At 49.6% G+C, this 17,282-nt stretch overlaps 1 protein-coding gene across 1 annotated transcript in view; it reads left to right on the plus strand.

The window, feature by feature from the left end:
- Positions 1-275: 275 nt before the first annotated feature.
- The window catches only part of aplp1 (amyloid beta (A4) precursor-like protein 1), a 33,335-nt gene continuing 16,328 nt past the window's right edge, over positions 276-17,282 (plus strand). The window contains exon 1 of the mRNA XM_056601932.1: positions 276-526. Coding sequence (XP_056457907.1) covers positions 461-526 — 66 coding nt within the window. The 5' untranslated portion in view covers positions 276-460. The remainder of the gene's footprint in view (positions 527-17,282) is intronic.

Genomic DNA, 17,282 nt, shown 5'->3' on the forward strand with positions numbered 1-17,282 from the left:
CGGTCATGCACCGCCTCCTCAACGCCACTAGAGGTCTCCCTATACCCGGCCTTGCACCGCCACCTAACCGCCGCTAGAGATCTCCCTATACCTGGCTATGCACCGCCACCGCCGCTAGAGGCCTCCCTGTACTCAGCCATGCACCGCCAGCTAAACGCCGCTAGATGACTCCCTATACCCGGCTACGCCCCGCCACTAGAGGTCTCCCTATACTCAGGTAACCAGAGCAAGACTTCGCGTTGAGGTCCCTCATAAATAACCGCAGATAGGGCGCTTGAAAAGGGCTTGGTTCTCGGAGTGGGAGGAGGAGAACTACATCTTTAACAGCCCACATTGGAGAGACCAGAGCAAGATATCAGCGGAGACGACGTGCACCATAACTGGCTGGTGTAACTACGTAGCGTATTGTGGAACTATTATACAAAAAAATTGTCATAATAGCCACGAAAGAAGGCGTAAGATGGGACCTACCATGATGCCTATATTGGTGGCTGTAATGTCAGTTTGCATATGGAGCAACGTCGAGGTAAGACTATGTATAATATATATGTATATATAATGATCGCGTTTGTTGTTTTGTATAATTCACTTGTATAAATTACTTGCACCAACCTATTATTTTATCTACAATATGAGATCTGCCATTGATAGCCCACATTTATTTGGGTTCGCTGTCCCCGTGTGGATGACGCCCTGATGTAGGACAGATTTAATTTGCAAATGCATCGCAGGCACAGTCCACTGGAATAAATCTGTCGACGGAAGGAAGTGTTAGTGACTGATTGCATATGCAATCCTGAAATGGACATCGAATAACGAATATTAACACAATGAGACATTCACTGAGGGGTTCAGATCGCATGGTTCTGTGTTATTCTGTTTCTACAAATAGGTGTTGATTCTTTTTTTATTTTTCTTCACAAATGAATGTCAATATACTGACTCATCCTACACCGAGTCTCCTGTATACCTGTCTAGCCCCACATAAATCCTGTCCTTTCGGCACAAGGCCCTCCGAATATGCATGTAGGCCTATTTATGTCTTCTCTGAAGCTCTACATAGGAACTGAAAGACTGAAGCCATGCATATTTCATACACTATATATTTGTGTTATGTCGCATAACAACCAATTTAGATTCTAGATTATTCTACAATGTCACCTAACATGGCCTTCAAATTATTTGTCCGCCTGATCTGAACATGACAGCAAAAGTTTATTTTTAAATAAGGACATAGACGTGTGTTTCTTATCCTTGTATTCGATTGTGTGATTTAAACTGTGTCTGGCTAAAGATGAATGCAAAACAGTGACCCATGATCAGAAGTCATCTCAGTGATCCTGAAACAATCAAACTGTTGTAAACACGGTCTGCGTTTTTGTAAAGAGTAGGCCTATACGCAACAGATAATGACCTTGGATTGTTTCACACGCAAGACGATTTCTAAATCAAGCAAAACGAAAATAATATGAATGACAAGCTAATAACATTGTTGTATTCATGTAACCCTGCATCCTATGTTCTACAGAAAGAAAAAGTTCACAGGGGCTGACTCAAATAAAGATCATATTTCATTCAACAACAATACGCAGTTTATTGTAGTCATAAATCGCAGTCTCCCGACGTCTATCTTTGTAAATTGCAAACCAATTGACCGAAAGCTGTGTGCTAGTGCAGCTAGTCGAAGGAAACCATTTTAATCCACAGGAAACATGAGCACTCCACTTTTATAATACAGGAAGCTCACAAAATACAATTAATTTAAAATCTCACATATTGTACTGTCTAATGCAAGGCATTAAATATCACGAGGCAATACATTTTACACCACATCTGTAAGAATTCACAAGACCGTCATGCAGACAGAGAAGTCAAAACGAAACAAAAAGTTATGAGCTTAAGTTATTACTTTCGGGAGTCACACAATAAATATTTTATGCATCACCCTATTATCTAAATAATATAGTAGAATATACACAACGTTTTACACTCCAGGTTGTAGAATCTGGGCAGATTATATCCCCTTCATCTCTATGATTCAAGATTCAATCAAATGAACGAGTATCGTCATTTTTGGGGTAGCCTACAAGGAAAACCAAAGAGATCTGATGTACAGTTCTCTGATGAGCCGGTTGGATCTGGAGAGTGGCCCTTGTAGTGAACCTCTGTATCTGCTCGGCAATAGTGCTTTGGCTGTAAGAGTCTTTAGTAGGATTACAACTCTGCTGACTGTTAGCTCCCCTGGAGGAGTTTGTGCACCTCCTCCAGGTTTAGAGGACAGATTACACCCTGACAGATGCACAGTAGGATGACAATCGGGGAATTAGTTTGCCGACACGGTTCGGGGTCTCCTCCGGTTCACGTGTATTTGCTGAATCAAATCATTTGTCCCGGAGACATCATGTTTAATATTGGTATCGGGATTACCTCTTTCATCAAAGCATCTGCGCTTTTTGTTTCCTAATGTAATTCCAAGGTTAGGTTCTTTGTACGAGCACAAATGCAGAAGTAAAAGATTAAAAATGTTGAACGAGATTACCAGTGAAAGGAATTAGAATTAGCCCCAAAGCGTCCCATTATGGCTGATCGTAGGCCTACCTAAGACAACACAACGGTCTGTGGCTGCTTGCGCATCGTGGACGATTCACACCGCTATGCTAGCTTCAGTACCGAGGAACCCTTCAGGTCTCATTCCTTTTCACACCAAGTTCGTAGATAGCAAAGCACCGGTGCACTCAGAGAACTCAAACCTAGCGGGTAGTAGCAGCAAAAATGGTAAATGGACTGCATTTCTAAAGCGCTAGTCTAACCAGTGGGAACTCAAAGGGCTTAACAATATTGCATAACATTCACCTATTCATGCGCAGAATTCACACACCGACAGCGGTGTCAACCATGCAAGGCGACAGCCAGCTAGTCAGGAGCAGTTAGGGTGAGGGGTCTTGCTTCAGGGACACTTCGACACGGGGATCGAACTAACAGCCAACCCGCGCAACCTCCTTAGCCACATGCCGCCCCTACGGTATGCGTAGAATCGTACAACCCCAGCACAGGCACCCCGTTTAAAACTCAGCACAGCAAAGAGAGTGTTTACTCCGAGCCCCGCTGTGCTCATCATCAAGATAAATGGTTGCAGTGCTAAGCTGAGTGCTCAACTACCCCAGAGCAGTCCTGCCCGGAGAGGCAGAGAGCAGCGTTATGAGGTCGAAGACCATGGCCGCAGCACTCAGCGATACACTGGTAACTCACTTATCTGGCACAACAGATAGACTGGATTTTCGTTGAGGCAAAGGCGAGGAAAAAACGTCACACGCAATGGATGGTAGAAAATATGTGCTTTGCTAAACATGTCCCAGAGACCAATCTCAATCTGGAGGCTCTCTCTAGCTCTCTCTCTCTCTCTCTCTCTCTCTCTCTCTCTCTCTCTCTCTCTCTCTCTCTCTCTCTCTCTCTCTCTCTCTCCCTCTCTCTCTCTCTCTGCCTTTCCCCCCTCTTTCTGTCTCCTGTTAATTAATTTTAGAGCCAAGAGATAATCGTGTTTCACTAATGGTTTCTCGTGTATTCCACGCCGTGTATTCCACGTGTGCCAATAGCCATTTATTATCACGTCTCACAGCGACGCTTCCTTCCTCCCATTCTTCCTATCTTTTATCCCCGTTTCCTGTTGTGCAAAACACAACGGGCCTGGATTAATCCCGGCGCAGGCACTGAAATCTGAAATGAAAGCTACATGTTCATGGAAGAAAGGCGGGCGGATAGGAATGCTGTAAATGTTTTTGCTACAATCATGCCATTACCGGAGCGAGCGGACAGCTGATGAAATACATAGCTCTGGATGCCTTTATGAGCACTGCAGTGAATTCCTTAAGCACACAGCTTAGAGCCGGTGGTGTAATTGTGTTGGTGGTGGTGGTGGGGATTGAGGTGGTGGCGTAGGAGGTGGTGGTGGGGATGGAGGTGGTGGGGATGGAGGTGCTGGTGGTGGAGGGAGTGGGGATGGAGGTGGCTGTGGTGGTGGAGGTGGTGGGGTTGGAGGAGGTGGGGCTGTTTGGAGGTGGTGGTGGTGGTTGTGTTGTTGGTGTTGGTGGTGGTGGAGTTGGTGGTGGAGGTGGTGGTGGTGGTGGTGGAGGTGGTGCTGGTAGGTGGTGTATGGTAGGCCAAGACACAGGCCTGTCAGGGCTTCTGCTGCTAATATGTCAACGCGAGTTGAGCATGTGCTAGTGTGTGTGTGTGTGTGTGTGTGTGTGTGTGTGTGTGTGTGTGTGTGTGTGTGTGTGTGTGCGTGTTAGTGTATGTGTGTGTGTGTGTGTGTGTGTGCGTGCGTGCGTGCGTGCGTGCGTGCGTGCGTGCGTGCGTGCGTGCGTGCGTGCGTGCGTGCGTGCGTGCGTGCGTGTGCAATGGTGCCTGCGTGCGTGGGTGTGTGCTTGTGTGAGTGTGTGCGTGCCTGTGTGCCTGGATAAATGCTGAATCAACATTTAAAAAATTTCAGGTATTTGTTCTTACCATGTATTTCCTTAAGGACAAACTCACTTCCCTAAAACATTCATTAAACCTAGTATTTGTCTTGAAGAGGACTTCCTTGTTCCTGCTCTGCTTAAGAGCGCTAAGCATGTAGACGATTGCAATAAAGCGCCCGGTCTTTTGCGACAACAAAACAGTGAATCTCTCCACCACACAAATACTCCACGAAATGTCTTATCACAAAGCCCAAAGTGCTATATTGCCTTTTGTTTCATCCCTGCAGGCAAGCGCACGCTAAATTCTCTCTGGCCGAATCGATACAGGGATGTTATTTTGCCAGGTGACAATGCGTTATGGTTAGGGTTGGGTTAGAGGATCTTTGTAGCGGGTTGGGTTGGGTTAGATGATCTTGGTCGCGGGTTAGGGTTGGGTTCGATGTTTGAGGCAGGGGACAGACGTTCATGGTGGTCTGATCACCAGGTAGTTATCTCTCCATGGCGTTTTTGGCCCGCTGGCTCTGAAGTCATGCATATTAATGAGAGCATTACACGGGACGTGTGTGTTGGCCTTTCAAGCCTCACTGAAGGTCCTCGTCTGTTTCCCGCCCTGCGGCCAGCGGCGGCTTCTTCATCCTTCACAATGAACCGATTAGGGCTGAAGGCACGACACGGTAGAACCTTCTGCGTCCCCGTCGCCGCGGCGACGCACCCCCATCACCGTGGCGACGCAGCCATCTGCCCGGTGTTGGAGGCTGACCCAGGAGACTTCCTGTTTATGTCTTTACCTGCAGCTCTGTCCTACTGAGAGTCAGGGCAGAGTGATGCTCAGAGCCCCTGCATGGCTGCTGCAGGAGTCTGTAGGCCTGACTCTTTAGGACTGACTCTTTGGGTCTGACTCTTTAGACTCTGTAGGCCGGATTTTTTAGACCTGAGAGCCTCCGTGAAATATTAGCAGTGTGCTGATAACATGTTGGGAGCGAGAGAGAGAGAGAGAGAGAGAGAGAGAGAGAGAGAGAGAGAGAGAGAGAGAGAGAGAGAGAGAGAGAGAGAGAGAGAGAGAGAGAGAGAGAGAGAGAGAGAGAGAGAGAGAGAGAGAGAGAGAGAGAGAGGGAGAAAGCGACTAAGAGAGAGGGAGCGAGAGACAGAGGGAGAGGAAAAGAGAGAGAGAGACAGCGAGAGGAAGACAGAGGCCAGCAGCATAACACCCTGGCTTGTTAGGGATTGTTCCCAGGTTGGAATCCATTGTTTTGCATAAAACTCTGCAACCGGGAGGCTGGTTTCTTAAGGTGGGATGTATCCGGTAGGCTGGTTCCTTAAGGCGGGATGTATCCGGTAGGCTGGTTTCTTAAGGTGGGCTGTATCTGGTGGGTTGGTTCAGAGCTGTGGATATCCAGGGAAGTTCGGCTCGTACACATAATCTATCATTATTGTTATCCTTCTCATTATTGTCATATCCTATGTATTGAATCTATAGTTAGACGTACTGTCATCGCGGCCTGACGTGTGTGTGAGTCGGAGGCCATCTGGCCATCAGCGGCTCGCGGTACCTCCCCACGCTGAAGCTATCCCAGAGAAACACCTCCTCAGCAGCCAGCTGGCGCCACGGGACAGAGGGAGGGACAGAGGGACAGGAGAGAGACAGACAGACAGACAGACAGACAGACAGACAGACAGACAGACAGACAGACAGACAGACAGACAGACAGACAGACAGACAGAGAGACAGACAGACAGACAGAGAGACAGACAGGAGACTGGGGGATGGACAGAGGGACAGGAGACAGAACAGAAGAACAGACTTCTGTCTGTTCTTCTGTTCTGTCCCTCTGGACCAACAGAAGGACAGACAGGGACCGACAGAAGGACAGGAGACTGAACAGAGAGAAAGACAGGAGGACAGACAGAAGGACCGCAGACAAGAAAGAGAGATGGAAAGAAGAACAGAGAGACAGACAGAAGGGCAGGAGGCAGAACAGAGTGGACAGACGGAAGGACCGACAGAGACAGACAGAAAGGCAGACAGCAGGACAGACTCTTCTCTGCATAAGGACTGAAGCACTAGAATAGCTGATGGCCCTCTATGTCGCATACTTGGTTTGAAGGGAAGAAGCAGGGATGTGAGCCAGTGGACCGTGTAGAATAATATGCATGAGCAGGAAGACAACGCGCTAATGGAGGCTGGGGAGAGGAGGGTCTGGGAGGGGGAGCCTCGTCTCTGCCGGCACCAGGACCGTGTGTTCACAGGTGATAGAGGAGCGAGGCGAGGGGGCGCTTACATCAGCAGCATTAAATCTTTACCTATCGACTAGAAGGAAGCAAAGCAAGACCTGCATTGTTTGTCTGGACGGGGACAAGATGGCGTGTGGTGTGTTCCTTGTTCGAGTATTGGTTTTCTTTTCACAAAAAAAAAGACTTCGCAGGTTAGCATGACCAAATGCACTCACACACACGTACACACACACACACACACACACACCCGCACACACGCACACACACACACTCACACACACACACATCCAGTAGAGTAGGGCTGCATTGACTGGGACAAAGACCCATCAAAGACATGTGCACATGCACACCCTTACATAATGGCACAGACCCACTCACACACACACACACACACACACACCATACAGTTGAAGCACACACACACACACACACACAGATACAGATACCCATTTACCACACACCCCTGCTCTATAAAGAGGAGGAGCATCAATAATTGAACGGCCTTGGGATGGTCTGAGCTCTTGCTTGTCACGCACTCCTCCTTCTCCTCTCCTCCTCCTCCACCTCCTCCTCCCTCGCTTCATGCAACCTCACCTCCCCTCCTCTTGTCCGGACCCCACCCTTCTCTCCGGTCCTAACAGCCGCCTGTCCCCCAGCCCCAGCATCCTCCCAGACACACCCTCCCCCTCCCCACCTCCCTTCCTCCCCTCCTTCCTCACTCTCCTCTCCCCTCCCCTCCCCTCCCCTCCCCTCCCCCCTAGTCTCTAATGAACCTCCTTTTTTTCTCTCCCTCATATAATGATGTCTCATCCCTCTCTCCTTTATGTGCTTTGTTTGCTCGTGGAAAATTCAACCTCCCCCTTCTTTTTGTTCTTATGTTTACAGACCTCTCCCTCTCTTCATTTCTCTCCTCCCTACTCCTCTCTCATCATCTCTCTCTCGCTCTCTTTCTCTATCTTCTCTCTCTCTCTCTCTCTCTCTCTTTCTTTCTTTTTTCCTACCCCTCTCTCTCTCTCTCTCTCTCTCTCTCTCTCTCTCTCTCTCTCTCTCTCTCTCTCTCTCTCTCTCTCTCTCTCTCTCTCTCCTCTCCATGTCGTTCCCTCCGGTCTCCCCAAGCAAGAGTTCAGTTATCTGCTCCATTGATATAGAATGTGATCCAGAGCGTTGTGAACTCTGCGTCGCCATTAAAAGAAGCCATTCTGCTTGCTATTTTGCCAGCCCAAGCTACGCAGCCAGGCTAGTCTATGCCAAGCTAGGCACCGAGACACCAGGGCTCAACTGACTCCATGAGAAGAACAGTGAGATCTAGACAGACATGAAGGATGCCGGAGTTGCCCCACTCGGTCTTCCCTGTGTCTACAATACAAATAATTAAATGTAACAACAGTCAAATAAAGGCACTAATGGAAGGTGGCAGGCCCTGGTAAGGGGTCGTTTTAAAGAATTGTCTAGATGATTAAGACTATTTTCCCCTTATGGTCGGGCGCTCTGTTGTGAATGTGACCCTCCGAAAATAAGATAATACCAATATTTAATCTACTGAGTGATTCCGCATCGTAGACTATCAGACTACAGGGCACGCATTACCTCACCGGTGTGGCCCACACACACACACACACACACACACACACACACACACACACACACACACACACACACACACACACACACACACACACACACACACACACACACATAAACACACACACATACACACACAGCACACACACACACACAGCACACATGTACGCAGGCACACACACCAAACCAAACACACTCGGAGGCCCACAAGACCAGACTTGTCAAACTGGCGGATGCCTCCGATGGAACAGAAGTCTAGTCTTCCTCTCGCTCCTCGTGGAATGCACGCCATGCAGACGTGATCAGGAGCCAGACCTCACATAACAACCAGGAACCTCGTTATCAATCGTATTCAGTGTTCAAGGGTAGCCTAGATGTTAAATGGTAAATGGACTGCATTTATACAGTGCTTTTCTAACCGCCATTCAAAGCGCTTACAAATATTGTACAATACAAACATTCACCCATTCAGACACATTCACATACGGAATCAACCATGTAATGTGACTGCCAGCTCGTCGGGAGCAGTCAGGGAGAGGTGTCTTGCTCAGGGACACCTCGTCGACACTTGACACATTACATTAGAGATCTTCTGGTTACCAGCCAACCCGCTCTGGTAACCAGAAGGTTGCTAGTTCGAGTGTCGTGGTGTCACTGTGGTCCCCCAAGACACCTAACCCCTTAGGATTGAAGCAGTTGCTTAATATATGTATTGGTTAACAACCTAGGCTATGTTGTAGTGCGTTTCAATGTTACAGCTACAGACTTCTGCCTTGCTGTCTTAAGATTTGAACCTGACAACTCCATTATCATAGTTACAGAATGACTAAAAGAGAAAGCTGTCCTTGCTAATTTCTACGTTTGACAATATTTTAATATGTTTTATTTGTGAGCACGATTGTATTCACTCTCTTTGGTCTCTTCACCTCCCAGTGAATGAGGTGGCTGCAGACACAGTCATAGTCCACGCTGTTACGCAGCAACATTTACACCTGCTGTGAAATGATCACTGATCAGCTGGAAAAACAAACCAGCTGTAGGTGAGAAGGTAACTGATAGTCACACATTGTTTTCTGCCTTAACCAACCCAGTCCTCCCTGTAACCTTGCTGGGTTCAGATGGTTTTCCGGAAGGTTCCTGGTCTCCATCAAAGGCTTGAAGGTGCCGACCAGAATCCACTGATCTAGTGTATAAGATGAGAGGAAACGGATCCTATGATACAGTCAAAGTTGCACGATTCTAGTTTGCCAGCCGCTAGGTGTCTTGTACGGAGGTCGCAGCATCAGAATCTGTGACGCATTGTTTAGTCAGCTAATGATGCACCATAGCGAGCTCCCAGCTGTGAGCTGTAGGCCTACCTGCGGACAAACGGAGAAGACTGCTGTTTGGATGAAATTTTCCATCTCCCTTTACTGCTAGTACTACTCTGTAGGGTTCAGGGGAGAATAAGGTGGATGTGGAATAGCTCATACCGACACTTTCCAAGGAGAAGTGAATGTTTTTACGTCCCTTTCTCCCTTTGCTGAGGTTTAACTTAATGAAATACCACGCGCCAGGTGACCCATCAGCGCACTATACATCTCGGCTGCTGTAAACAACAAGGCGACGCTAAAGCAACCTAAGCAGCCATTCAGCCTGCCATCATCCACTGAGCCCACCCCAGGGGACTCTATTAAAGAGGATGAGAGAGCGAGGCCTAGACAGACAGCAAGAGAGAGAGAGAGAGAGAGAGAGAGAGAGAGAGAGAGAGAGAGAGAGACGCACACTGAGTGACATGTTTAAATTCTACAGGGAACCAGTTGCTACGGTAACAGAGAAGGTAGCTGACTCCTGTGGGTGGCGTTACCCCGGCAACCGGCTTTAGTGGCCAAATGATGCTGTGAGAGAGGGAACAGCAGAGAGTGCACAAGGAGGGGAGAGGAACAGCAGAGAGAGAGAGAGAGAGAGGGGTAGAGAGAGGAACAGCACAGAGAGAGGAGAAGAGAGGGAGAGAGAGAGAGAGAGAGAGAGAGAGAGAGAGAGAGAGAGAGAGAGAGAGAGAGAGAGAGAGAGAGAGAGGGGAACAGCAGAGAGAGAGTGGAGAGAGAGGGGGAGAGAGACAGAAACAGCAGTGGTAGAGAGAGGAACAGAAGAGAGAGAGGGGAAGAGAGAGAGAGGAACAGCAGAGAATCTGGGGGAGAGAGAGAGAGGAACAGTAGTGGTAGAGAGATGAACAGCAGAGAGACGGAGAGAGAGAGAGAGAAAGAGAGAGAGAGAGGAACATCAGAGAGAGGGGGGTGAGAGAGGAAAAGCAGAGAGAGAGAGAGAGAGAGAGAGACGGGGGAGAAAAACAGCTGAGGGAGAGAGAGAAACAGAAGATAGAGGGGTGAGAGAGGAACATGAGAGAGACGGAGAGTGAGTGAGTCCTGGAGGAGCGAGGGACGTGCTAAGAGGCGGTCGGAGGCGCGCTGTGCTGCCTGACCTCTCCGCCGGACCCTCTTGGCGGGGGCCACTGGGAGCAGCCGCGGCCAAGGGCGGCGATGTCAACAGAGTCCAGGCGAGCGGACGACGGCCCGCACGGCCTCACGGACAGTAGCCGGCGGTCAGAGGGTCAGCCCCGGCCTATTAGCGCCACCGTGACCCCCCTGGCCCCTCTGCTACTCCCAGTGCCAGCGGGTTCATGACCTGCGGCCCTGTTGTGGCACTGCTGAAGATAAATAGCTAGTCTTGGTTTTTGTGGTAGAAACCAAGTAGACCTAAACTAAGAGATACTGAAGAGCTGTCAATGGCTTTCAAAGGCTTTTCTCTCATTTCAAATGGTTTGGTTTGTGATGTGTTTGTTGATTTCGATGTGTTTTACTGCATTCCCTACGATGCAGTACACACAAGGTAACTGTAATGTCCCGTTTGAGGAGGCTTTACCAGCTGAATCATATCAACGCCTATACCAGGCCCAGGCATAGTATACATACTACCGACATAAAAGAAAGAGACACAATCACAACACTATACATTTCTTTAGCCATGAGTCAAAGATGGCGATCCGATAATAATAACCAGTTTGGATTGAAACTAACACCCTCCACTCTGACTGGTGATCAAAGCGGGGGACTGAACTCGCTGGGGGTGGATGAGCCCAGACTTGCAGGGACACTGGTGTGCTGCTCTCACTGCAGTGCAGAGAGTGCACATATAGTACATGCATGTCGAGCAGCATGCCGATATATCCGGAGGGAAGACATACTTCAATAACCGTCAGCTTCAAAGACAACGCCTAGGACAGCTGAGTCGTGCTTTAGAGGCAGCGCTGGAAACAGAGACGGGAAGGAGAGAAGGGGGAGGGAGGGGAGGGGCGGTAGGGGAGAAACAGGGGGAGACGGAAGGGGAGAGGGGATAGGGATGATGAGAGATAGAAGGGGAGAAAGGAGAGAGAGAGGGAGAGAGGAGTGAGAAAATGGGAAACAGGGGGGGAGAGAGAGGTGTGAGACAAGGCTAGAGAGGAGTGAGAAGGAGAAACAGAAGGGAAGAGGAGGGAAAAAATGAGGGGGTGAAGGGGATCGAGACACGGAGAGAGAGGAGAAGAGGAGGGGAGAGAGTTGAAAGAGAGCGCATGAAAGAGTGAAAGAGAGGGAGGGGACGAGAAAGGGAGAGAGAGAGAGCATAAGGGGAATGTCAGATTATTCTGGAGATGCTCACTCACTAGCTGTCAGGATGGGAGATGGGAGAAAAGGACTATCAATCTCGTGCTATTGGATTAGGTCATTTAAATGATTTAGCCTCGTCCTGACCCACTTCAGCGCAGCAGAATCTGCCTTATTCATTTACCCTTTGCAACATGCTGCAGAGTATGGCCGTTCTGCCATACGAACTAAATAATGAGTCCTCCTAAGCCAAACATTGTTCGAGCTCTGAACCTCTGCCTACAGTTCAACGTTATGGATTTACAAACGTGGAAACACGCATCCCTGTTAGGATTTAGATTGGGAACCAGCGTCACACGTTGAAATAAGTATTCAGACGCTGACTCATCCAGCATCATACAAGTGGTGATCGGTGTCCTCGTGTTTTAAGTTTAATTCACTTCACTGCGACATGAGATCACCACACTAGTTCTACATCAAATACTATAGAGGTGTTGTACCGGAAAGGAGTGTACTGAGTAAGTCTCAAAAGTTAAATGGATACAAATATTTTTCGTATAAATCCGGAATCCTCAGATTTAATGGATGAAAAGTGACACTGACTTGTTTCCATTGTGTCATTTTAATAGAAATATTCCTAATCCCGTATACGGTTGGCATTGTGTAGATATTAGGCTGTTTGGGAGGGATCCGCACGGCTCAAATCTCAGCTAAGCCTTTGATTCCTTAAATCCCCGAGGCAACACTTCTGCCGAGTGCTACGGAGCATCACAGAGTGCTATGGAGCGCACCAAAGTGCTACGTAGTGTAACAGAGTGCTATTAAGTGCTACAGATTGTTACGGAGTGCTATGAAACACTACAAAGTGCTACGGAGCGTTACGGAGTGCTATAGAGGGCCACAAGGTGCTACAAAGTGTTATGGAGTGCTACAAAGTGCTACAGATTGTTACGGAGTGCTATGAAACACTACAAAGTGCTACAGAGTGTTACGAAATGCTATAGAGTGCCACAAGGTGCTACAAAGCGCTACAGAGTGCACAAGAGTGTTACGGAGCACTTAACGTTAGGGAGTGTAACTGAGCTGTACAGAGCGTTGTGGAGAGTTACAGATCACTCCCGAACGTTACGGAGCGATGTGGAGAGTTACGGTGAACAGGAGGTTAGGGAGCATTCCAGACGGGGTATAGAACGTTAGGGAGCGTTCCAGAGGGAAACAGAACATTAGGGAGCGTTCTGTGGGGGTACTGGACGTCGGGGAGCATTCCGGAGGCGTACAGGATGTTAGGGATCGTTCTGGAGGGGTACAGGAGGTTAGGGAGCGTTCTGGAGGGGTACAGGAGGTTAGGGAGCGTTCAAGAGGGGTACAGGAGGTTAGGGAGCGTTCAAGAGGGGTACAGGACGTTAGGGAGCGTTCAAGAGGGGTACAGGAGGTTAGGGAGCGTTCAAGAGGGGTACAGGAGGTTAGGGAGCGTTCCAGGGGGTACAGGAGGTCAGGGTGAGGTCCAGAGTGGTCCAAAGAGGTACAGAGCCAGCGGCCGGGAGCCGAGCGCTGCAGGGGATCACGGAGCCCTGCAGAGCATTGGAGAGTGCTCAGCAACGCCACAGGACGTTCCGGAACATCAGCGAATGTTCCGTACAGTAGCAGAGCGTGATGGAGCAGAATCGGGACGTTTTGAGTGCGCTTGTGCAATTGAGCAATTTCAGTTGACATTTACTTCGCCTGCATTTGGAACACCCACGGCGTCGAGGAGAAAACCGGGGCGTTCCGTGGGAGTCATTATCCGGTGTGAAAAGAACGCCGGTATAGCCATCCCTCCCGTTCTCGGGCGTTCGTTCGCACCAGAGGACCGAGCGAACACGCATGCCGTGGTACGAGTGACGGCGGTGCCGTCTGAGTCAGAGCAGGTGGTCATGACGGAGCGATGAGGGTGGAGGAGGTGAGCTCAGAGCCGGCGGTCGTGATGTAGCTGAGACGAGGGTGAGGGAGTTGGGAGTGCGTCGTTCTGCCGATGGTAGCACAGACAGCCGTCGTCACAGGAAGCTCAGAGCTGCTCTCCGTCAAGACGAGCTGAGTACGTCAAACCTACGCATGTGTTTTGTAAGGCCAGGAAGCAGTGAGGGGAAATGTGTTGGTAAGCCCACATACCTCCTGGAGGAAGGTTCTAGATGAAAATCCACGAGAGTGGTGACAACAATATGACCCTGGAGATGGGGGTGAATCTTGGGATGTGTGCTGTGTCTTGAAGGCTAAGTGTTTTTTTAAAGGTACATCGTAAGGTAAACATCCTGAATCTTATGAATGATTAATTCCCAGTTTAGTCTGCTCTTTGAAGACAATCCTACGTGCTAGCATTAGCTGACGCACTGTAACTCATTTTGTCCCCAGAGTTGGCGTCTTCGCCCTCCCTGAAGGAAACCCGGGGAATTTATTGCGTTTAGATCTTTTTATCCTCGTAAATTGGAAGAGCCGCAGAATAATCGGACACAGTCCTCCTGTAATGTGACCTTGTGAATGTGTGTGTGTGTGTGTGTGTGTGTGTGTGTGTGTGTGTGTGTGTGTGTGTGTGTGTGTGTGTGTGTGTGTGTGTGTGTGTGTGTGTGTGTGTGTGTGTGTGTGTGTGTGTGTGTGTGTGTGTGTGAGTGCTTGTACTCGCGTGTGTGTGTGCCTGTTTGTGCATGTAATGAACTAATGGCTAAACAGATCCTGAGGAGAGTCTGTCTGTTCATGGTAACCTTCATGTAGGAGGTCTGTGTTGTGTGTCGTGTCACGGATCGGTGAACACACTCTGTGTGTGGGTGCGGTAACGTCTTCTCTGGCTCCCATCCTACAGAACGGATGTCTGGCGGACATTTATGGTTGCTCTTAGCCCGGGCAGGGGGAGCTCAGAGGGACTCAAGTCACGACTCTGCTGCAGCCGCTCACTGGCAGACGCTCGTTAGCAGGGGCTCGCTAACAGAAGCTCGTTAGCAGAGGCCCGCTAGAAGAGGCTCTTTAGAAGAGGCTCGTCAGAAGAGGCTCGTCAGCTGAGGCTTTTAGAACAGAGGCTAGCTAGTAGAGGCACGCTCAGAGGCTCGATAACAGGCATGCTGTAGGCTCGTTAGAAGAGGCTCGTTAAAAGAGGCTCGCTGGGAGAGCCTCACTGGCAGAAGCACACTAGAAGAGGCATGCTAGTAGAGGCACGCTAGTAGAGGCACACTAGTAGAGGCTCACTAGCAACACCTGCATTTTAAAAAGTTGTATTCAAGTCGTGGAAAACATATGGAAAATGTGCCAATTGATCAAATATCCTGAAAAAAGCTAGAACATGTCATGGAAGATGTATAGGTGACGCTACAAAGCATATTTCAGTTCATGTGGGCGGTGTAATGACATATAGCTGGAGTTATCGTTGATAACTCCAGCTATATGTTATATATGGTTATGAGTCAGAGTGCAAGGCTGTTTGAGGAGATAACCGGGTGTGACTGTTCCAGAACATTGTACTGAAATATCCGTCAGCGATTGAGACACACTCATTGAAGGCGGTTCACTGTGTCATTGATTTAAAAAAACATGATACTCATTCAATAGAGATTAGGACGAACGCTACAGTTCATACAACGCAATATGATGGAAGAGTCTCTTCTTCCAAAGCGCTCCAGGCTCTTCACACCAGCCTCACAACGAGCCAATCACTGAAGACTTCCAGGTTCCAAATCCCGCCCTGCGTACATGACCCTTTATGTTATTTTATCATTAGAACATGAAATCAAGGAGGTTGGGGGCGGGGGGGGTGGCAGCCATCTGCTGCTCGCGGCCAGCTGGCCGGTCGGCTGGTCCGAGGAAGCCACACTCGGTGAGAGCTATGTGTCAGCACCCATCTCCACCACCGTAAACACACCAAATCCATACTCAATATTTTCTATTACACTTTTCATGGATTTTAGTTGTTGTTTTTGATGGATTTCGCCAATAGACATCAAAAACACATGACGGCTCGCCGATGCGCATCAGCCAATGAGAGGCCGGCGTACGCCTGGTCATTAGTCAGCGGGGGGGGACGCGTGTGGATGGGTGTGTGGAGGCTACTGAGCCTCCAGCCTCTGAAGCCCTTTGTCCCTCCGCAGGAATATGCTGCTGGTCTCTAATAGGAGGCGGCTGCGCCAGGAAGGCCCTGATGGAGGCCATGAATTATTAATAGCCTTGATTACAATGAAGAATGCTCCTGAATCTATCTGGCCATTTAGAACCAGACCGGGGAGTGTCAGGCATTGTGTGGGACGTGGTGCGGAGGGTGGGAGGGGGGGGGGGGGGGGAGAGAGAGAGAGGAAGTGAGAGAGGGAGAGAGGGAGGGGGAGAGAGAGCTTGTGGAGAGGGAGAGAGAGAGCTAGTGGGGAGAGGAGAGAGACAGAGCTGGTGCGTAGGGAAGAGAGAGAGAGAGCTGGTGGGGAGGGAAGAGAGAGAGAGAGCTGGTGGGGAGAGAGAGGGAGAGAGAGAGAGAGAGAGAGAGAGAGAGAGAGAGAGAGAGAGAGGGAGAGAGAGAGAGAGAGAGAGAGAGAGAGAGAGGGAGAGAGAGAGAGAGAGAAAGAGAGAGCAAGAGAGAAAGAGAGAGAGAGCAAGAGAGAGAGAGAGAGAGAGAGAGCTGGTGGCGAGGGAGAAAGAGAGATGGTGGGGAGAGAAAAGAAAGAGAGAGCTGGTGGGGAGAGGGAGAGAGAGAGACAGAGAGAGACAGAGAGAGCTGGTGGGGAGAGGGATGGCAGGGGAGGGCGAGATGAGAAAGGGAATATAAGGCGAGATAAGAGAGGGGAGGTAGGGAGAGATGGGAGAGGGAGAAAGATGGAGGGCGGGGCAAACTGTTCAGCCATCTGTGCTGCAGTGAACTACAAAGGCGAGCAGGGAGTGTGTGTGTGAGAGAGAGTGAGTCTGCATCCATTTATCATCTCTTGCAAGTATGTGTACACACTTGCCTTGTGGCTTCATATATTTGCGCATGTGTGCGTGTATGTGTGTGTGTGTGTCTGTGTGCATATGTTTGCGTGTGTGTGCGAGCACGTGTGCGTGCATGTGTTTGTGTGCGTGTGTGTGCACCCGTGCTTGTGTGTGTGCGTGCGTGTGTGTGTGTGGGGAGCCGAACCTGGTGAACGTTACACACAACATTTATCAGAGGAGCCAGCGAGTGTAACCAGGTGCACCGGTCACATGGCTGCTGCTCCACCAGCACTTCCTGTGAACACAGACAGCGCCGCCGAGGGTGGCGGCGCTGTCGGTGCGTGGAGGAGGAGCCGAGGCAGGCCGTGCCTAAACCCAGAGCCCCCGTCATTAACGCTAATAACCGGCCGTCTGTCCGCCAGTGCAGGGGCCGGGGCCCCGTGTGTCAGAGGTAACAAATGAGAGACGCCCCCCGCCTCAC

This window comes from Gadus chalcogrammus, chromosome 11 (genome assembly GCF_026213295.1).
Source record: "Gadus chalcogrammus isolate NIFS_2021 chromosome 11, NIFS_Gcha_1.0, whole genome shotgun sequence".
NCBI lineage: Eukaryota > Metazoa > Chordata > Actinopteri > Gadiformes > Gadidae > Gadus > Gadus chalcogrammus.